The 22,857-nt window shown below is 35.1% G+C and overlaps 1 protein-coding gene across 4 annotated transcripts in view; it reads right to left on the reverse strand.

Moving 5' to 3' along the window:
- Positions 1 to 22,857, reverse strand: part of STS (steroid sulfatase) — a 117,959-nt gene that overhangs the window by 16,708 nt on the left and 78,394 nt on the right. For all 4 annotated transcript variants that reach the window (XM_072849525.1, XM_072849528.1, XM_072849527.1 and 1 more), the window contains 2 exons: positions 13,854 to 14,013; positions 11,063 to 11,184 (listed from right to left, as the gene is read on the reverse strand). In XM_072849525.1, the coding sequence (XP_072705626.1) occupies positions 11,063 to 11,184; positions 13,854 to 14,013 (282 nt within the window). The remainder of the gene's footprint in view (positions 1 to 11,062; positions 11,185 to 13,853; positions 14,014 to 22,857) is intronic.

A 22,857-nucleotide genomic window follows, 5' to 3' on the forward strand; every position in this document is an offset into this window, starting at 1 on the left:
GAATGAACTGAAGCAGATGAACAAACAACCTGTATTCTTGTACAATTTTTTGCAATTCCCAGTTGCTTTTCTATCCACTGACTGATTATGTTTCCATTGACCGTGAAACTAAACTGAGACATTTGTGTTCAGTACTTACTCTTGTGCTAAGATAAGCCTATTAATACACTTTGCAAGATTTTCGGAAGGATAAACCTGCAAAATGTCAAAGTATGATATTCAATAGAATAATTTTAGTTAATTTTAGTTAAAAACCTGTAAATATTACTAATTTTGATAAACCCAAATGTCATAATCCAAGTATTTCAAGTATTGTAATACATTTTTCATAATGTTTCTGCAACTAAAGATAAACTAAAGATTACTAACCTTTTTTCCATACTAAAAAGATAAAAATAGAGAATGAAAATCAAAATAATGAATGAAGTCTCAAAGTTTTCCTTCAAAGTTTAAAAGTGACCATTGCAAACAGGACTCCAAACAGAATTCTATGTGCTTTCTGTATTTTTTTAAAAAGAAGTCAGCTATTCAAACCCTCAATTTCAGCATGAAAAAACAGCTACATTTTCTTCTCTCCCTCATTCGCCTAATTCTAGCTTTGGGCTTATGCTGACCAGCTCTGTTAGGATGAATTCTTCCAGATGTTATTTAGGTTTTTTAGCAAATCCCAAGCTTTTATGGCAAAACTGCCCTCTCACAGCACAATTCAAACCATCTTCACTTCTGTGAAACACGTTTCTCCTCATACTTATGCATAAGCTCATGCCTTCATGGCATACATACAAATAGTCCTTACTGATGAAAGTGATTTTCTCTGGAAAAAAAGAAGTTTTGTTTCTCTTCGGCTTTCTTCTAAGTTGCTTTTTGAAAACTGACCTGAACACTCATGGGCTACAGTCGTTTCTGAATCATAAAGATAGATGCTCTCAGAGCCTCTGGCTACAGCTGAAAATTGGCTTTAGTAGCAATTGCATTGTTTTCAGAATCCAAAAATCATTGTAAACTATAAATACTACAAGCAATTTACCACTCAGTATTATAGAACTGTCAGTATCATCCTCTACAGGTGCAACTCATAACTTTAAACTTTTATATAATAGTCTGAATCAAAATTAAGTTTGGGCATTAGGCTTTGAGAAATCAGACAACAAAAACATGATATTGTATAGTGCACCTGATGCAGATAAAAAAATGGGAGGGGCTTTCATACAAAAAGCATTGTTTTAGCTTCTAAGTTAGGTATGCTGCATAAAACAGAGAGGGAAATGCTACAGCAAATTCCATTTTTATATAAATCCCTTAATATCCACAGTCTACATACTGTAGGCAGGAATTGCATTTTCCCTTAGTACAACATAGCCACATCTAAGACAAAAAAGTAACAGCTGATTAAACACAAACAGCAATGTAGTTGCAACAAGCCCCCATTTGCTAGGCTGAATGTTGGGATAATTTGAGAGATGAAGAAGAGAAGTAAAGAAAGAGCATGAAAGTGCCTCCATGAGCTGTAGGAAAAAGAGTGGACCTAGACCCTAGCTGGACTAAAGGATTTGCAGTTCTAAGACACCTTGGCCATAAGAACTAATGAGTCCTAATTTTAATGTTTTCCACAGCATTCTAGAATTGGAGAAAAATGTATTCAAAAGAAACTCCACAGAGTGTTGAGATACAATTTTTAGAGAATAAGTAATTCTTCACTCAGGTAGATTTTTTACTCGCAATATCTTGTCTAGCATTTCTACCTCATGCTTTTGTAGCGCTGGACTAAAAATCTTCATGAGACCATTTATACTTTGCTATTACCTCTCTCTACTTAATTTTGTGTATATGTATCATGGTAGTGTTTTAGCAGCTCCACCAAATGATTAATTAACAGTGCTGGCTTTTGGAAGATATAAAGTATCCAGAGTTTGGAATTGGGGTGGGGGGCACTTTGTCTGTTCAGAAAAAAAAGAAAAAGGTGTGAATCAACTCAAACCTTCCAAAATGACAATTCTATAAGGAAGGGCCAGAGCAGAGAATTACATTTGGTTTGGAATCAGCAGCAGCACAGCAGAGCAAGACATTGTTGATCCCAAACTATAAAGCTTTGCTGGCTAAGTGGTTTTGCTATGAAGGATATGAACTGATGCTAAGGTAACTATACTGCTTTTAGGACTGAGATTCAATCTCCACTTGTCACTGAACAGGACCATATGGATGGATCAGAGCTACAGACTGAAAACGTGCCTGTACATCATCCTATGGCATTGAAGAGAGCCCAGATAATATAATTAAGTTAATTTTGAAGACTCTACTGAGTCTTGAAGGCTCTCCTCTTCTCACTGAGCAAGTGAGATGATTGAGAAGCTTGCTTTTATGATATAATACCATCTAAAAATTAAGGTACAACAGACAGGTAACAGGTTGTAAATGAAAAATTAGCACACTCTTGGTAATGACAAAACTATCTATGGGTGACTAACATTTCCTAATACTAAAAGGGTCAGCCATTCTTTATTGCACTAGTACTAATTCTAAGTGCTAAAGTATCATGATCTTGATGGGATTTTTATGGTCTTGTTGACTTTTGATGTTGTGACTGCACCATGATTTCTAACTTCCCCCTCCTACTATGAATGGTAGAAACCTATTTTGCTTTAAAATGCCAGTGTTGAACAGAAGTGAATGAGTGAGTAAGTGAATCTCACAAATGTTTGCATTAAAGTCCCACATCTAAGAGACCATGCAGTGAATAAAATAAATGTATTATATTGATTATTCTGCTGATTATGACTGAACTGCAGCTGAAGAATTATTTTCAATAAATTTTTGGGTAAAACTTTGAATAAATTTGAAAAATGTCACAATCTGTAGGAACTTGTTCTATACTACTTCATGGACTTTGCATTTCTACTAAGAGGTCATTGAAAGAACTATGACAAAAAGCTTTTACATAAATCCATCTACAAAATTTTCCTACTAAGAACAACAAAACAAGAAACAAATTTTAAAAGCTGGATTATTTTATTCCTTTTAGTTTTAGGAAACTCTGGATGTCTAAACAAAAGATACTTGAAAAATGTAATGCGTTATGTCCTCTAATAGTTTGAGACCACATAAAAAGCTCTGAAATCAACAGAGAGGTCACTGTTTGTACTGGGATGTGAGCTTTTCTCAGGCTGAGGACATTTACACTGATTATTGAACATTTCTGATTGTGTTGTCTTTCCAAAGTACTGGTCAGGACTTGCATTCAGAAGCAACTACATGGTAGAGTGCACATCATCCACAGATGCACACTGGCCTCTAGCATAATATTGTCCAAGTGCACCCACCATCCAAGAACCCACTGTTTTCTTATATAATTATTTCTTCTGCCTTTCATGTCACAGTCTTTTATGGCACACTGAGAAGTCATCTTGATCTTGATGGTCAGGTTTCCAGGGAATTTCTCTAAGAAACAAATACTTTGCCTTATTTTCTAGGAGTCATAGGATGTTAGAGGCTGTGGCACACAGAATTCTCTATGTGGGTTGTGCATGTATTAACTACTTCCCTTGAAGAACATTGCCTAAGACAACATATGCCATTTCAATCTGATTTTAAAATTAGGGTGAATCAGCGCTATGCTCTGAATGTAACATGCAGAATGCTGCAGGCTCAAATCCAACACTGAACTAAAGATAATTTTGGAAGTGTAATGCTCCAGAAATTGTTAAAGACCCACTTTTTATGTTACTTGGTAAGCTGAAAATAATTTTTGAAAGTTGCAGTGCATTTTTATCTAATCTTTTATGTAGTTGTTGTTATTTATATTTTTGACTGCAGTTAACTTTATAAATAGATAAAAAATTATCAGACAGTTCTAACTCAGGTATTTTTTTCTATTTAAGTGTTAGCTGTGGAGTATACAGAAAAAAAGTCTGTAAGATTTTTCCTTTGTACTGTCACAAGTTCATGACACAGTATCTGACAGCAAGCCATTCAAGCTGAAGTTTAAATAATACTGAATTAGATACTTTAAATGCCTTTGCCTTTATATGATCACTGAAACATGTCAACCTTTCTCTGTTCACTAAGAACATTACTAATTTAGGTCAGGATATCTTGGATTCAATAGACCAGTATGTTATGGTTGCTATTTTTATATGAAGAAAAAGCACTATGATATAATCACTGAAAGTCTGTGTATATAATGTCAATGTCAAAGGACATTTACCATGGTCTTTCACTTGTGGAAATGGCTGTCTGAGACAAAAGTGTTCCTACATCAATTTTACTATGACTAAAGAAGTCTATTCTTTTCAGCTAGAAAGCAAAAATTTTAGTGACAATAGGAAAAATGTTTATCCTTTCTTTCTTATCCTTTCCTTCTTATCCTTTCCCATCTGTTCTTTTCTGAGAAAAGATATAAGGTTGGTACGATAAGATTTGATTAAAAAAAGATATTTCCCTGTAAGAAAACAAAATCTTTCCTTGTTAGCAGTTATAGTCACATGGTAGTATTATCTCTCCTTTTGAAGATGCTGCACAGAAGAACAAGGTCCTGGATCAAACTTCTATTAAATTTACCTTCCTTTGCATTGTTAAGCAATGAAAGGAAGTAACTATAACTGCTGGCATTCTCAGGGTCAATGTGAATACTTACTAATCTGTAACAGCATCCTCTAAGTCCTTTGTTCACCACAGAGAAAGCAAGTAAACCATAAATGGAAAAAGCTCCTCAGGGAAGCAAGCAAAAGAATAGGAAAAATCTAGGCAAGGGTATGGGTTCTGCCAATGAGTCTACTGGGTATGACAAGCACATCCCACAGTTTACATATGAAGCTACCATAGTATTCATTCACTGAATGGCAAAGAATGCAATGAAAAAATTGCTCTCCTATTGCTAAGAAAATAATGAGAAGGAGGGTGGGAAACCCACTTATGAGGCTTCAGAGAATGTATGAATTGAAATTTCTTGTTTATATTAGAGAAAGTAGAATAAATATTAAGTGATATCTCTAACATACCAAATATTTACTGATATCTCTAATACTTTCTATTTTAGAGAAAACAGAACTGTTAATTTACTTCGTGGATGTCTGAATGATTATGTTTCTTAAATGCTCTAAGAGGACTGAACAAGAAAGGGTTGGAATTTTCAAATAGAAGCATATTGTCACCACTTACACTACAAAATATCTCTAACATACAAATTAAGGCTTTTTCATTTGCTACTGACAACCACTAGTCTCATCTACCGTCACAGTGAGAACTGGACTGTAGAAAAAAAGAGTTTTAAGCTGGTTCTATAGAGTTTCATAGAGGTTTCCCAGTTTTTGCTACCTGCCTAGACTCTGTCTCCTGAGCTCTCTCTTTCTCAGAACAATATTGTGTTCACAAGTAAGTGTTCTTTAAGCATATAAATTCAGTTTACAGTTTTTAACTATTAAGATTCAATGTGATATTACCAAAAATGAAGCTAAGAATGGCACTATAAATAGGTACTTATTACCCCTTAAGGTATGCATAACATAGTCTTTTTAAGAAGTAAGGAAAAGTGCAAAGTATTCCTCTTCTTATTTTCATTTCTTCAGAAATAGGTGTTATCTTAATTCCATTTCACAAGAAAGGCCGTCCAAACAGAAGTTGTTACAAAATGGACCTTCTGAGAGATTTTTCATGCTTTGTCCTCTCTTTATTATGACTCTAACATCTTTCGTCAAACAGAACCTGGAGGAACCTCTTAAAAACACAACCTAGTAAGTAAATTTATCCTACACATCCAATCTGAAAACTGCAAAACAGAAAATAGTCCTCTCTCATTCTCTTTTTGTTTCTAATCTGTAACAGCTGATACTGCAGAAAAGGCTAAATGCATGACTAGGAAGGTCCTCTCATCTCTAGCCAAAGAACAAAATATGTGTCATGAAATATGGTAGGCAGTTGGATACTGGAGGACATTGCAACACCCAGGAATCACAATAGATATGGATTCTACAATAATACAGAAAAAAACCCTGGTCAGTGAATTTGATTGAACTATTTTCAGTGATTGCAGTGGTTCGCAACATACAAGAAACTCAGAATAAGCACTAATTGAAATGTATCCTATTTGTTAAGTGAGACAAAGTGGAAAATTTCTATGTAAAGTTTTTCAGTGAACTTCTACTGTCTTTAAAAGTCATTATATTTGCATGATAAGCTAGTTTGATTCTATTGTCTACTGTGCTTCAATTTAACTTGCCATAGCAAGTCTCTTTTTCTTTTGTTTACTGAATGACATTTTCCACTGAATAATGAAATCCATTTTGAAACAGAAAAGGTGAAGTGCTGCTAGTAAAGTCACTCTAGCATTTACCAGAAACATTACTATATTTTTATTAGTAGTAAAAAAATACTGTGAAGGTTATTATTCCTTTATACTACAGAATGTATTGCATTACATTTTTCAATGTTTATTACACAAGATTACAATATATTTCCTCCTTATCAAATGAAAATTTTGCGCACAACCAGAGGCACCTGAAAGATGCAGTAGTTCCATTCAACTGTAGATTTGCTCTGTATCTGTTGAATTGTTTCCTTATAATTAAGTTGTCATAGCAATGCATTTTTAATAGTACTGATTCATATGCCAGTAATGTTCTGGAGACAGAGCTCTTGATAGTTCTTTAGTATGCAATTATGCTAAATTATAACTTTAGCAAATACACAAATACTGGTCTACTTGCACTAGCAGGAGAACATGTGATCAGAGTTAAATTAGGCCAAAGCATAATCTGACACACACAACTAACACAAAGCTACATAAAATGTTGGGTGGCTCAGCTGAAGAAAGTAAAGGCAAATCCTACACCTGCTTTGTTTTAAATGTAAATGTTTCGTGATTAAAAAACCCTAAATAATTACACCTTACCAGGCAGAAGGAAAAGTTTTCTTTCTTTTTTCTTTTTTTTCCCAAAGGTGTTGCTTTCATATAGTGGTACTTATATGATACACCAGGCAGCCGTGGAGAATAAGCATTGAAAATGAGAAATCACAGTATTTTGCTGACTCTGTTTTAGCATGTCTTCCTCTTTGTAGTTTTAACAGATCAATTAAATTACACGTATTTATAAGGTTTCAAAATAACAGGAAATCCTCCAAGGACTAGGACTGTATGTCTTGGCTGTTTCCAAGGCACTGATGGCAAGTGTCAGCATGCACGGGTCTGTGAGAGCAAGACATGAATCATGAGCAAAGAAAATTGCCTGATATTTCATTCCTTTTTTAATTCAGAATGTGAATAATAATGTGCATTATTTTTTAATATCAGGCAAAATGTAAGTGAATCAAAGAGAGATGAAGAAGAAAATGGTGTTAGCTTATTTTCTGTGGCTGGGAAAGAGAACAAGAGTAGAGGAAAGATTCTTTTCCTCACATCTCTCTAGAAAGGATAAGGCTTAAATTTTGAAGTGTTGGTTGAGAAGAGCATTACGTAGCACACATCCTCTAAATGCTCCTTCAAAGGGCTGATGAAGGGCAAAGTATATTGTGAATGCAGTAACTGACCTAACTAATACGTCTTAATGAAGATGTGTATTGATTCGGTTATGAGGAATGCTTAGCCTCCAAATATACAAACGTAAAATGGTAATTGTTCACCCTGAAGTTTCTGACCTTTCCTGGATAATGTGAGAAACACACTTGCTTAAGTCAGACTTTAGAAGCTTGCAAGCAAGGGAAAGGTGTGCAAGTATTATAAATTTCACATACACTAAATTTACCTGTTTCATATATATAGCCTAAGAGTCAAAAATTAAACCAAAAAAACTTTATTTTGGACTGAAGCACAGTGGAAATCTAACAATGGCAAAGATAAAGTTACTACGGGAACTGTGGAGTAATGGAGGCAACAAGGTACGAAATGACTAAGCAGAATTTTTGCTTCCCTCTCACTTCCTGGTATATGCATTTTTTCTTAGGATCAAAGCTAATCCTACACTTTGAGTATCTAGGAAAAAAAGCGGAATATGCAAGCTGAAGCTGACATACAAACTAAGACTTCCCAGAAAATAAATATAGTAAGAAATATGAGAATGTATGCATTAACAAGTGCATATATGCACTATATGCCCCTTTACTGTTTATTTAGAATGGATTGTACTTTAGTTAATAAATAAATAAATAAATATCATTTTCCTTAGCAGTTGTAAGCTTTCTCTTCTATGAATTTCTGGCTGTTGCTGCTTTCTTCTTCACAAAGTGCATCTTTAAAATGAATAGAAATTACACATTTAATGAATGGATCAGCAGGCTATAATGTAGTCTCAGACTAGTTGAACAATTGGGTCCTTTTAATAAGGGCCCACCACCAGAGCAGTGCGGAAGATGCTGAACATAGCTGGGGTTATTAATTTCACACTATCACAGTTTCTTCCACTACGGCTCAGGTCTAGTGAGAGGCAGAGTTGGTCAGCATTTGGTCCGTACATACAGGCATAATCTGCAGGTAACATGTTTTTACACAGTTCCAAAGTAGATGTAGTCAATCTAGTTAACTATTTGGGGAACACAGATCAAGAACAACACAAGTCTCTCCTGGTCTAAAAGATCATTTATGGTACACAGAGACAACTGTTCCTGATGATGTTTTTTTCAAGAATTTCCTGATTTTTCTTAGATAAGGAATATCACCTCTTCAGGACTATCCTTAAGAATATTAAGTATCTGCTTCTGGTGGTCCTCTGTGAATTGAGTGCTATTCACCTGACTACAGTCATTGACAAGGTGCAACTAAAAGATGAGGGATCCTACAGCCATTTCTGGATATTGGAAAATGTGTGTGCTCATGGAGGTATGTGGTACTCATTTAGGCCACAAAGTGTGTTAGACGTGGAATGTAGAGATAGGAATGATAGACATGTAGACTTGTAGAGATAGGAATGATAACCAGTCTATACCCAAATCCTGAAGACTTACAGCCTTGTAACTGATAATAATAGCATGCTGAGGTTAAGTGAAAGTTGCACAATTTTCCAGCTTTCTACTCTGTCTTTAATGAACATGGCTGCATTCACTTCCTTGGATATATTCCTAAGTATAGGGAATGAACTGTTGCTATAGGATACTTCTAATCTAATTCTTTGCTGCTAAGCAAAAGCTCTGCAACATTTTGAATTAAATGTTTGAAATAATTGCTTCTCCAGAAAAAAAAAAAAAAAAAGGCATTGCATTACATTTCTGCTTTACTTGTGTTCATTTTCATGTACTAAAATATCACTTAATAGTAGCAGAAATAGTGACTGTGGATGGACTCTGAGATGGGCTGTAAAGATCGAGCTGTGGTGAGAGGCTAGAAGACAATAATATTCTAACTAGTAATATAATGCACTTTGAACTTATCAGTTGCTTCATATAGAGCTGCTGAGATATCAGGAGAAAAAACAACTATACTCATTTTTCTACATGAGTATCCACAGCAATGCTGATAGTATCAGGTGCGTACAGCCGTAATGCAAGTATATTTATCTCTATACAACAATAACACATGGGAGAGAGATAAACAGGGGCAAAACTTTACCTGACTACAACAAATATCTTTACAAATATAATTGCATTGTCTACATGGAAAAGGCATTTTTGAAGATCTGAGACTGGACAAATAAGACAATTTTTCCCCAGGTGTTGAGCACTCCCAGGGGACTGGTACAAAAGAGAGTAGAGACAAGTATCTGGCTATTACCTACTCACACTACAATGTAAGCTGACAAGGTAGTATTTAAAAAATGCTTCCATACAAAAATCAGCCCAGTGTTATGAAAAAGTTATTGCCAGGTTCTGAGTGGGCTTTTTGCTTTGATTGCCTTAGAGGAAGGATAAAGGGAGAACCACAATCTACATTGTTGCCCCTCAAGTAAATACAATAGACTAGGCCCTCATCATTGCTCCCCTTCATTTCCCATTAAATTCACCTTCAGTGAATAACAAAGCTGACCCTTTCCTCAGACAAGGGGTACTTCATCTTGCAAAGGTGTATGTTTGAGAAAAACAGCTTCTCTGCCTGCCTGGAGCTCTGCCTACTTCTCTCCTTGTCATGACACAGAATAATTTCATCTAACCTCAGATCCAAAATGGTACTAGAAAACCACATCTTCCAATTGCTTGGTTCTTCCTTATGATTATTTACCAAATGCAAGATATACAGGCAAAGTAGTGGTAAATAAATGTTATATGTAATATTTTCCTTTTTCCTAGTTTAAAGCCCAAGACAGGTAGAGAGTGAGCCTACAGGTGACTAAGACAAAGTTTTCAACTCATTTTAAGTTTGCACATTAAGTATTAAGCAAGTCCTTTCCCAAGGTACTTAAACCAAAAAAAGCTACACTAAAGCTTGTCTTGGATCATCATTTTGAAGCTGTAACACAAGTTGTCACACTGAGTGTCAACTGAGATGAGACAAATGTGTGTTTGACTTCATTCAGCACAGACATTCTTATAGAAAGGGAAATATCCTTTGGCTAATGTGGAAGTTGCTACCAGAAACAGCAAGCTGGTAGTTAAAAAGGAGCAGATCAGTGGGAAATGCTTTTTTCCTTGGCCTACAAAATGGAATTACATCGTTCATAAAAAACATGAAAAGGGACCCTTTAATACTGTGTTCATTTATTGGATAATTGTGACTTTCACTCAGTGATTCTTCTATACTTTGCTATCTCAATAATAAAAATGGTCAGGTTGACATCATACTTGTGCTGTTATTCAGCAAGCCATCCTATTGCCTGTACGTTTTTAGGAAGATGTAACAGTTAACCTTGATGACTTCATTCTGTAACACAGACTATCTCTCAGGCAAGTTTAAAAAAATTGTTTCAGATACCATAGATCTCAGTATTGTATTGATATGTAACATTAATGCAGAGCAACAAACTATGTCAAACAGTAAAATGGTGAATAGGTGTGTTCTAGCAAAAGGAAAGGTGAAAAAGAAGGAAAAAGGCTAGATATTTTAAACAATTTATTTGTTACTATAGCCCAAGGCTTTTTCCTGATTCTTTTCAAGCTGCAATAAAAATTATATGAAATATTTAAAATGTGAACAGGCAAGTTTACTTACTGTTTCCTGGATGCCAGCGCACTGCATTTAAATATGCATTACAGTAATGGAAGAGAAATTCATGCTTGGATCGGGTAGCTTTTCCTTGAAGTAAGGGCATCAGATCATGTCCATCAATAATTCTGAGTAAGAAAGCATTTCAAAATCAGAAGAATAACCCAAACCTCACTTTACTGAGAAGATATTATAACTCTGCATTTCTAGTCCTTAAAAAAATAAGTCTTCTTCTCATGATCTGAATGGCCACCTCCAGTTGATCAATTCGGAGAAAAACCTTCAGGTGCTCTTCCCTTTTGATTTTTACATTATTTAAGGAAACATTAATTTTACATTTTGCCACTAGGAATGCTTGCTTCCTCGACCCATTTTTATCTTTTATCTTTTTTTTTTTTTTTTCTGAGAAAGTGACCAGACATATGTGAGTAAATTGCTACAACACAGTCCTCCAGGTATACAAACACATATACCTGCTCAAGCTGTCTGGGAGTAGTTTGGCCAAAATAACTCTAAACCAAGAAATATATGCTGTGCTGTGTTAGCAACCCTGGAAGCAATGGTAAGAACTCTGTCCAGCAAATTATGCATGCCAGAATTTAACACACAACTAGTCATTTTGAAATCGAAAACGAACTATGTTTAAATGTGTGTTTATCAACAACACACACACACACTTATATATATAAAAAATCTCTAAATGCTGCTGCACAATTTTGATCACGCTTTGAAGGAGTCAGTCAATTTACATCAAAATGGAGTCATAAAATAAGCAAGGCATCTAAACTTTTCCATAAATTAAGCCTTTGAATTTCTGGAATCAGCTGGCAGGGGAGAAATCACAATCTGCATTTTTGACCTGGTGTGAATTACAAATTTTACAAGAAGCTTTATAGGAAATTACTTTTTTGCTGATATATAGATTAGCTGGTAATTATTTTTTAAGCATTTTGAGCAACATTGCGTAAAAAATTCTTTGCAACTTCTAAACCCTTAAATGTCTATGTTACTTTTCATTACCATGTAAAACCCTTTTCACATTAGTGTAACTATTACAAGACAGGTACTATCTTCATTTTTTGTAAGCCATGAGCTATGTATGACTATGAAATTCTTGGCAGTAATTGGATGCAACAGCACCAGTCTGAGTAGGACTCTTCTCAAAGAATGGGCAGGAAAACACACTGGAATTCCTAAAGCAATATTGTCCGATAACTCTGCTTTCTGGGTGCATCCCTGTCTGTGGGGGTCTGTTGAATTAGCATCTTTCCCACTCTCAAATTGTTGTGTTTTCTTGCCTGTGTAATGCACTCTTGTCTTGCCCCTGCAGGTTTGCCCACTATCAAGCTGAGAGCAGGACAGATGCATGTCTATTGTACACTTTCTGTACTACAGCTTGTTGATGGAGAAAAGGGTGTCTCCAGTAATATGTGTCCAATACTCTTGCATTCCTGCATCTGCTGGTTTCAGGGCGGGGAGTATATGAGCCTTTTCTTTCTGATGACCTATTTTTCTTAACTAGGAACACCTCCTCCTTCCCCTTCTAACCTGCTCCTTGCTAGTGACTGAATCCTAATCATAGTAATTTTTTTTATTTCTCAGAAAGAATTCAGTGGAGTGATAGGAATTCAGCTGCTGTATCAAAGATGCTTCAAGGTAGTCCATGGCATCCCACTCTGATGTACCATGAAGCAGTAATTATGGCACCTAGTCTACACAGAAGAATCAGAGTGGAACAACTTGCAAGTGGAACTTACATGAGTATATTGGGATTTCTATCAAAGAGATCAAAATAAAACATCAGTGCTTAGTCTTCACTCAAGCAATATGAAAACAAAGTGCATAATATCGGCCCACATTAAGAACAATCTGAACTGCTTAGGTTCGACAGTTACTGCTTGTAGGGTCGACAGTTACTGCTTGTAGGGGATCTCTCAGGACCAGTCTGACTAATTTTTCATGTCTTACACATGTCCTGCCCTGCCATTTCCTTCAAGCACTCAATGAATCATCATTAGCAGAGTGTCTCTGCTCACCACTTGTTTTCCTCATGCGGATTCTGGACACTTTGTGCTCGAAAGCTGTTTATGTATGGTAGATGTGTTCAAAGCATATGCATATCAGCAGGTTTCTCCACTTACTGGATTTGCACGGCAACAGAGTTTAGGTGGAGGCACCTTGCTGCTGAGGCTGGGTATCTCCTGAACAAGACAAAGCACAGGGATGTAGGAGTATCGATAAAGCATCGTATGAATTTTAGAAGTCCAGTTGGTTTTCTTATCAGGCTGCAAAACTCTGTCAGGGATTATTTTCACTAACTTGGTAGAGAACAAAAAATCCTGTGAGAAAAGCCTAGCTGGCATTTTCATGTGTTTTGTTATACTAAGCAGGCCAAGGTTGAGCTCATAAAGTTTAAAATAATTTACACTTGCAGTTCCTTTTTCTACCACATTCACTCATGCAGAACACAGCCTTTTTTGATACATTCATTTTTGCTTTTAGTAAATAATTCTAGGCCATGATTTGATGGTATGTTGCTCGTGGTGGTATTCTCTTCCCCTCATGTAGCTTGGTGCTTGTTCTGCAAGTTAAGCTGTATTTACATACAGTGTTTCTGTAAAATATATCAGTATGGCAATATGAAAAGAGACAATGTACTACTGTAAGTAATGACAAAAAAGTGCTTTAAAAATGTAATTTTCTTTTTTCATTCTCATCTCTATCTTAATAGACTTCACCAGAATGTATAAAATGTTCGTGAGACTTTCTCTAAAACAGAGATAACTACAGAGCATACCTGTCAGGCGGTAGCTGTGCCTTGGCAAGTTTGACTATAGTAGGAAATATATCCATGTTACTTGTTGGCTCATCAATATAGGTACCAGCCTGTATGACTCCAGGCCAATGGAGAAGCCCTGGCACACGAATACCTCCTTCCCAGTTCATTGATTTTCCACCTGAAAAATGAAAGTTTTCTTTGCTAAAAAATCAATTTCTTCTTAGAGAAATACCCCCCCCCCGCAAGATTCAATTTCCAAATATTAAACATACTGTCTAGCTAGAATCTTTTCATTAAATGCATTTATTTTATTTTTAATTTGCTAGGTTTAGATTTTCCACCTACCCTCAGTACTGTTCTCATAGTAAATCTAATATGTATTAGAGAAAGCTTATAAAATGCATTTAGTTTACAAACAAAATTAAATAACAGCTGTAGGAAGTAAAAAGGCACCTTGCAGGAGTCTTCATATAGAATTTGGTCTAGATAGTGCAACACATAGGTATGTGAAAATACAACCAAAACACAGGAATCAAAAATAAATTGATGCATGCCTACGTCTGAGGAATGAACCCAGACAAGATATATGATATTTTATTAAAAATGGTACTTAGTGACTTTAGATAGAAGAAAGTACTAATTTAACTATGTTACTGAATTCTCCAGTTCAATGAATTACGAATAAATTCGCTACAGCGATGGTATATGTCAGGAAGCTGTGAAGACCTTTTCGACTTCTAAACCAGCACAGTTGCATCAAATACCCTATCAACTGATTGCATTCCACATTACATTGCAGCCATTTCCTTTGTTTCTACAATATCCATCACTGCCCAGTCCTCCCGACATGTTTGGAGAAGGACAATGTGTTTATTCTATGACAACATTTCTACCATTAGTTAATATAAGATTGATGAAACTCTGCATGAAGAGCTATCACAAGTACTATTATTAATGTCTTACACAGTCATGTGACTATGTACAGCACTTTAGGTTGATCTTTGAAATTAAAATATCACTTGGAAAAAAAAAATTTCTGGTAAACAGGTGGGGTTTGGATGTGGTTAAGCATGGTCTGGGCCAGGAATTTACAACTAAATAGAGATTGTTTTATATAATAGAAATGTCTGAAAGAAGAGGAATGTGCGTGTTGAACCCCCGCCACGAACTGAATCCAACAGCAATTCTTGGTTCAAACAAAAATACTATGAGCCTGTTTTTTCTGGATCTCCCTTTTTCAAGTTAAAAAAAAAATGCAAAAGAACAAAATATTACAAAAAAGTACATAATAGTTCTGTCTCCTCAGCCTCTTAGACCTTCAAAGCACCACACAGATTTTAATATCTTTATTGTCAAGACCAGGCCTTGCCATACATGCTGTCTATCTTACTAACTCCTCAATGAAATTTTCTATTTCAGCATTGGGGGATTCAGAATCCACTTGTTTTTCTACAGGTTTTTCACTGCTCAATAAGGTTTTCTACAGGTTTTTCACTGTTCATAAACGTAAGTGGCAACTTCAAAAGAGAAAACTATATTTTGCATAGATCTTTACCCATTATACATATATACAGTCTTATGGCTGAAAAAACTTTAGCTCATGATTCTTTGTTATACCAGATTTTTGCTTAGTTTTTTTCATGGGCTTTATCAGTATTCATAATATTGAATAGTCAGGGACACATTATTTTCTAGTCTGACATCAGAAAACTTAGACTTTTTAATATCCAACATTATGTCAAGCAACAATCTTTGCTTAAGTTGTCCTTGGAAAGCAGTGCCAAGTTCAGAGCTCAACAAGACTATCCATCTTCTAGAACAGTCTTAAAAATTTACTTTTGTCACTGCATCAAATGTGATTCCATTCTCACCATAACACAAGTGGCTACCCAGTCTAAAACTCAAGAATGAGATGCATGGATTATTTTTGTTTACATTATTGTAAAAAAAATGATTTTCAAAACCAAAATCTAAACCAAATGTAGATTTAAGTTTATAAAGGTGTTATTTGGTGACATTTAAAGCATCTGTCACCTTGCAGAAGGGAGTGTTCACCCAATGGTATGCTGATGGGTTGTCAATATGGATAGTTCGAGACCAGTGTAGATGTCAACAGACTGTGTGCATCTTCTATAGAAAAAGTGACTCTATCCATGTACAACACTCATTAGGATTTTAAAAATTTGGTGGGAATTACACATTACCTAGCATGAAAGCATCAAGATTAATATCCTGAGTTATAGTTCACAGAAAATCCTGCTGAGTGGGAGTAGTTAAATCTGAATAAAAATCCAGGAAAAGTATAAGGACATAAAATTACAGATATCCTCCAATTAAGATACTTCTCAGCGAACAATTATGCCAGGGAGATGATTTAGTTCATGAGCCAGACCCTAGTTCTGTGTAAACAATACAACAGCTTGTTGGCTGGACAGTATGGACAGACAGAAAACTCTAAGAGCTGATCTAAACCATAAGTAGCTTTAAGTGTAAGGTTCCTTTTATTTCTGTATACCTGTCTGAACCTAGTAACAGTGCTAGCTAGATTTGGTTTTTTAAATAAATCCTTGTTTTACTGTTGTCTTTTGTGTAATCTGAAGATAGAACAATTTCAATGTAAGTGGTGAAACCCATTCCTACACATGTTGCAATTCTTAAAACCTAGATATTGGATCACTTTTGCAGCTCCTAGGTTCACAGTACAATTTTCTTAAATCACTACAGAACAGGACAGAAAACTTGCACATTACTCAAGCATAAAGGGAGCGCTCAGCAAACTGCCTCCCTGCTGTGAGGTACAAAAAAGCAAAATGGACTCCACAGCAGGGCTATCTCCTCTCTTGTGTCTATGAAGAAGTGACTGCTGTTTTCCTTTCAAAAGACTAATTGGAGCATAATTTTTTTATATCTCTGGAGGTTAGGAATAGCAGGGAACTAGGGCAGGAATTACAGGTCATTGCAGAAGACTGTCCTCTATTATCTATGTCTATATGGTGTTCAACTTTATTAGAACTGTGTTTAGTGACATCGCTAGAGTTGCTTAATGCCATTATATGATTACAAATCCCTTGATATACATTGTTGTTAAAACTCTAACTGTTAAACATTGTTCAAGCTATCTGTATTCTTCTTTCCTTAAAAAATGAATCAAGGTTTCACTACTAATGTTTGAAACATGAAGCAAATATCCAAATGGCTAAAATATTTAAAGGAAAATAAAAAATCCACAAAAGGTCATTATTTAAAAATAAAATCCCTTGATATTTCAGGATCTGACTCATTAGTTTTGCATTTTGCTTGGAGTTAACAACACTGAAACAGAGAAAAGGCAGTAACCTAGTAGTCTGTATGCCTGGCGGACCCTAGGCAGCCTATCTATATATTATTTTTGTTCTCTTAAATTGTTCTAAAAGTGTTTTTAAAACAGCATAAAACACCCCAGGCTGTATTTTCATGCTTAGCTATCTATGCTTTCTGAGTAGTTGCACCCTTCAGTGTTACATTGAACAATAGCCTACATTCACCTCTCCTGAAAAATCTGCAGGAGCAGGCAAAGTACAGACATAACTCTCTGCAGTCATCCACAACATGATGTCAAATTTCCATTTTAACCTCATTTCAAATCTTAGCTAAAAGAATATTTTTTTTTTTTCTCCCTCTGGTTTAAATTGACTGCTATTACCTAACTCTGGGAATAGAGCTTTTACAAAAGATGATATATAAAAGAAAACTCTGTGGTATATCACTATTAATATTTTGAATGATGAATGATGAAAACCATTTAAAATAACTTACTGGATTATAACGGTACTACCCTTTCCTTCCTCCTTATATTCTTCTAAAAACAAAGCTTCCAAACCTAATTTATTCTCTTGAATGACAGAAAAATACAAGGAAATTAATTACTCTACCCATCCGTAGTGGACTTTATGCTACAAATATCGACAATCAAAACTGGTAACTATTACTTACCTTATAAAAAACCCAAAAATTTCTTTTCAATGGCAAGCCCATTCTTTATTTTACTGACTTTTAATCTGTTTCATGTACTGCTTTTGTTAATTTTCAACCTGAGCTGTTTTTGTACAGGTGAATCTAATAGATACAGCTCATTTGGACATCTTCTCATGTGACCTTTCTTCCAATCTAATGAAATTGTCTCTTAGGATATTTTCTGTTTCAGTCAAAATTACAAGATGGGTTGATTATCTAAAAATCTTGATCACTTCAGACAGAATATAACAATACAGTACATTTGAAAAAAAAGTAAATTCTTACTCTCATTAAAGTCAGAAGCAAAACTCCAACTAATACCACTAAATACGCAGTAGCATAGTTCCTGAGACCAAAGTAATGGTTAGTTTGATTTCTCTGTGGCTTACAGATAGGAAAAAGTTCACTAATAGCTTCAAGAAACACTTGAATGAACTTATCACTGCAGTATATGAAATTGTATAAAAATAATACATTTCAATAAAATATTAGATAATCTATTCCTCCAATCCTTGTTCAGCTCTCACAGATCTGCAGTAGATGTGATTTAAAAAACCAGTGTCTAAGTCCTTAAGAAACATTAATTTACTATTTTTCATGGATATTAACAAAGTAACTATGAATATATCTATTTCTAAGGCAAAAGGACTTAAAATGAATGTTGTTTAAATGGTTTACCATTAACAGAGTTTGAGTTCATTTCTACTAGCAGCATAACTCATGACCCACTCTAGCAGCATGACACTAGCCAAGTGCCTGTATGCATTGTGCTAAATGCTTCATAAATACAAAGAAAGACAGTGTTCCTAATGTGCCAGTCCAAGGTACAGTCAAGATATATTTAGCTATGTGTCCAAAAGAAGCTGACAGTAAGAGTATTAATAGATGCAAGGAGACCCCATAGAAAATCCCATATGTAAGAGAGTGGGATAGATGTCAAAAAGTGATAATGAGGGAGGACTTCCACTGTCTGCATATGTACCGGTGAAATAGTATAATGAGAAAAAGTGAAGAGAGAAATTTTTAATGCCTTCATTGTTCACTACAATAAAGTATGCAACAGGAGAGACATATTTTATAACACACTGAAGCTAATTCAAGAAAATAGTTACTAAGCAACTAAATAAAAATTACCACAAAATAATTAGATTCAATATCTCAGAGTACCAAAGAAGAATATAATAGCATCCTTTAGACCAGTCATCTTAAGCTGCTTGTTTATTCAATGGAGAGAATACTTTATTCATCTATTTATTCTAGTCATCTTATTCTAAAGTAGAGATTTAAATATTTCAGAAAATCGAACTTTATTTCTGTTCCTAAAGGAAAGCTAAGGTGACTAGCTCAAATGGACATGCTTAAATTGCAAATGCCATACTAATGAGAAAGATAGTGAAAAACACCTAAGAAGTTGTGCAGATATACTGGATATCACATACAAAGACAATACCTCAATGTTCCATACCTTTTAACAGAGAAATGTCACAGAACTGGAAAAAAAAAATTGCTGGAAAAATTACATAGAAAGTTTTAAGAAGAGACTTCAGTTAAACACAATAGTTTCCATATTTCAATATGAAAATGTTAATATTAACCTGATTAAAGGACCATAATTTATGTTATAAGTCATAATAACTTATATGTTATAAATAACTTAGAGGTTATAAATTATACATCAGATATGAATTATATGCCAATATATGAAAAAGCATTCAGTGATCTGGTATGAATGATAAAGAGCTAAACAGGAAAATTCATAGAAACAAAGATTTTTCCAAAAAATATACCACAAACTGGAAGTTCCGAAAGGAACTAGCAGGCCCAAATGACTTAAAGGACCCATTGGCCCAATAGGTCCACAGGAACTACTAGGTTTTTGAGAGAAACTGATACTTTATCTGATCAGTTTCTGACCAAAACACTAAGTAGCGAGGAAAAATATATTATCATGTATGCACCCAGGAGTCCTTCAGGAGTTCAGGTAAGAAGGTCTTGAGTTGTTGGGAAGAAATTCCTACTAAAATAGCCACTGTTTTTTGTTTTAGAGGCTGTATCTAGATTTAAGCCTTTGAAAGATCTTTGACAAGGACCTTCAGGAAAAGTTTCTGGAACATTAATCATGGGTTAGGAGACAAAAGGTTGTCATGAATCAAAATCTGACTAACAGGCAGGAAACAAAGAGATAAAACAAATAGCCTACAATACTTTGCAAAAAAGTCAATAGTAAGCTACCTTGATGCTACTCTGTATTAAGTCCCTTGTTATTTTAATACTTAATTCAGTTTTGGAAGGGAAGTGAACTGTGGAATTGAAAAATCCATGTATGACACAAAGTATCACAGATTGATCAAATTCAGAAGAAAAGATAATGGACTTCACACCAAGTTGGATGAACAGGAAACCAGATGCAAATATTCTGTAAAAATATTTGGAGTGCAATGACTATTAGAGAAAAAATAACTGAATTAGGGTCTATGGTCTTAGTTATTCATACCATAACCTTCACTGCATACTTAAGAAAAAGCACCTATGCAAAGACTAATGCTTAATGCACATCTGTAAGATACAAAGACAACAGGCAGTCTATAGGATGAAATGGATAATATTAAAAAGTAAGTATATAAACTTCACGGCAAAACCCGAAAGGCAATACTTGTAAAGTAATTTTAAAAGAATGTATTGCACAGGTAGAAACAGTTCACAGAAGAAAATAACAAGAAATTAGGGACAAGGAAAAACTCATCAGTTAAGACTGATGAGAGAGACTGATGAAACAATTCTTTTCTGAATGAGGTATTAAAGGGAAAGAGACACAATAAAAGTATACAAAACAAAGGTAAGCTAGGGAGTTATAATAAGTTTTCCCTCCTTTATCCTATATCAGTGAGGAAACAGTACTAAACTTCAAGATGTTCCATGAAATTTGCAGCTGTCCCATTTCAAAATAGTCAATGAAAGCACCGTGTTTTCATTGCCAACGGATTTAGGCTATGCTAAGAATTTAGAAAGACTCAAACTGGCATTCCATGCTTATATGATGAAAATTTATATAACTAATGCTAAAAATCTTTGTACCATCTAAATTGTCAGGATTCACACCTTAAACCAAGGTCATACTATCTAGGATTAGGAGGAGATCTTCTTGGGGATCTTCTTCATTCACTACACAGCTCCTGCATCTTCCTCCAAGGTTTCTGATGCTGACAACTGTCAGAAAAAGGCCACTGGAAGGAGACGCCATGATTTTGATCCATCACTTCAATATTACTGTATAATGTCTTCTAAAAAAGTATAGTGAAGAGGTAAACCAGACTGTATATGACAGCAACTAGTTAAACACTATGTTAGCTCTGGTTTCTAATTTCAAGGGCTATCCAAATTGATGGTGACTGTTCCACAGTCAGAATCCAGAGTAATAAAACCTTCAAATAGCAATTTTCCCTTTTTGCATTCACTCTTGCAGTGCTAGCCTAACTCTCCAAAATCCTCTTAAATTTTATTATTGGTGCTTATTTGGCTGGATATCAAGACAAATTAGTGAGTTCAAATTGTGGAGATCTGTTGAGAGCTTTTGATTTTAGGGCATAACCAATTATTGCTAAGCATACTGCTCCAGCTCTGACAAGAGGGTTAAGTGGCTTGATTCATATTTGCATTCATGCAGCTCTCATATACAAAAAGGTAAGTAGTGGAGATGATTGTCTAGCAGAGACAGTGAGAAAGGACGTGCATATCTCCCAGTTTTGTAAACTGTTCATCACATGAAGCAAATTCCTAGTGCATGCACACATGAGCACAAGCAGCATAAAGACTGTCCTTTTGCTTTTTTAGGCACATTGTGACCTCAGTGCCTGAGACTTAGAGCTTCACAGGTCTGGTTTTCATTAAATCTGCCAGAGATGTATGGACCTCTAACACTTTTCATTGTACATGACTGTTATTATGAATAAATTCTTATGTATGAAAATTGCTAATTATGCAAATATTTGATCACTTCCACTTCAGCCCTTTTGAAAATGATGCATAATATACCTGTTAAGTTGAGGATTGATATGGAGATGGAGAGAGTGGAAGATAAAGCAGAATTCACTGTATTTTAAAAGGGTAAAAATATATTCAACTGATTGCATGGGTCTTTTAATTTATTTTTATTTTATTAAGAATGCCTCTCATTCAATAATTATTTTGTTTCTTATATAGTGATAATTTTCTATCCCATAGTATATTACAACATTTGCCAGCATAGCATAGGTGGTAACTGTAAACCACAAAATTCATTTTAAAAATAAGAACCCCCATCACTCCCCAAATAACCCTATCAATCAGATTTTTTATTAATTCAGTTAAGATCTATTTCAAATTGTTCTCCATTTTGTAAGTATGAATACAAAATTTTGCAAGGCTTGATACAAAAAACTCCATTCAATCAAAGGTCCTCAGGAAGGCATATTCCCCAGTGTATTTGTCATTTTTTTCTCCTTGTCATTTATCCTGTGTCTTATGTCTGGCATTCTAGAAGGCAAATATTTTTTAGAGCTTCTAAAACACCTCAGGCTGTGCCTACAGCTACAGATATGTAACCATATGGTTCCTTAATTACTTAAATCACTATGTAAGGCCTATATGCTAATGTTCAAGACCCATTTCACTCTGGTGTTAGCCCAAGGGGACCTTTCTGATAGTTTGTAACCTCATGACTTCACCATTGCTTGTTTTGCTTGTGTAACATTTCCTTCATAGCTCTCTTAAAATATGAGTCGTTTCTCAGATGGATACCTACTGACTAAAAACTGTGGAGTCTTCTCACTTGAAAACCCCACTGTATTGTTTTTGCTTACTGTATATGTCTATTTTTCATCCTTTTTGCAGTTTTGCAGATGATACAAAACTGGGAGCAGTGGCTGATCCAGTGATGGTTGTGCTACCATCCAGAGGGATCTCAACAGGCTGGAGAAATGGGCCAAAAAGAACCTCATGAAGTTCAGCAAAGGGAAATACCAAGTCCTGCTTCTGCAGAGGAATAACCTCT

This window comes from Ciconia boyciana, chromosome 1 (genome assembly GCF_034638445.1).
Source record: "Ciconia boyciana chromosome 1, ASM3463844v1, whole genome shotgun sequence".
Taxonomy (NCBI): domain Eukaryota; kingdom Metazoa; phylum Chordata; class Aves; order Ciconiiformes; family Ciconiidae; genus Ciconia; species Ciconia boyciana.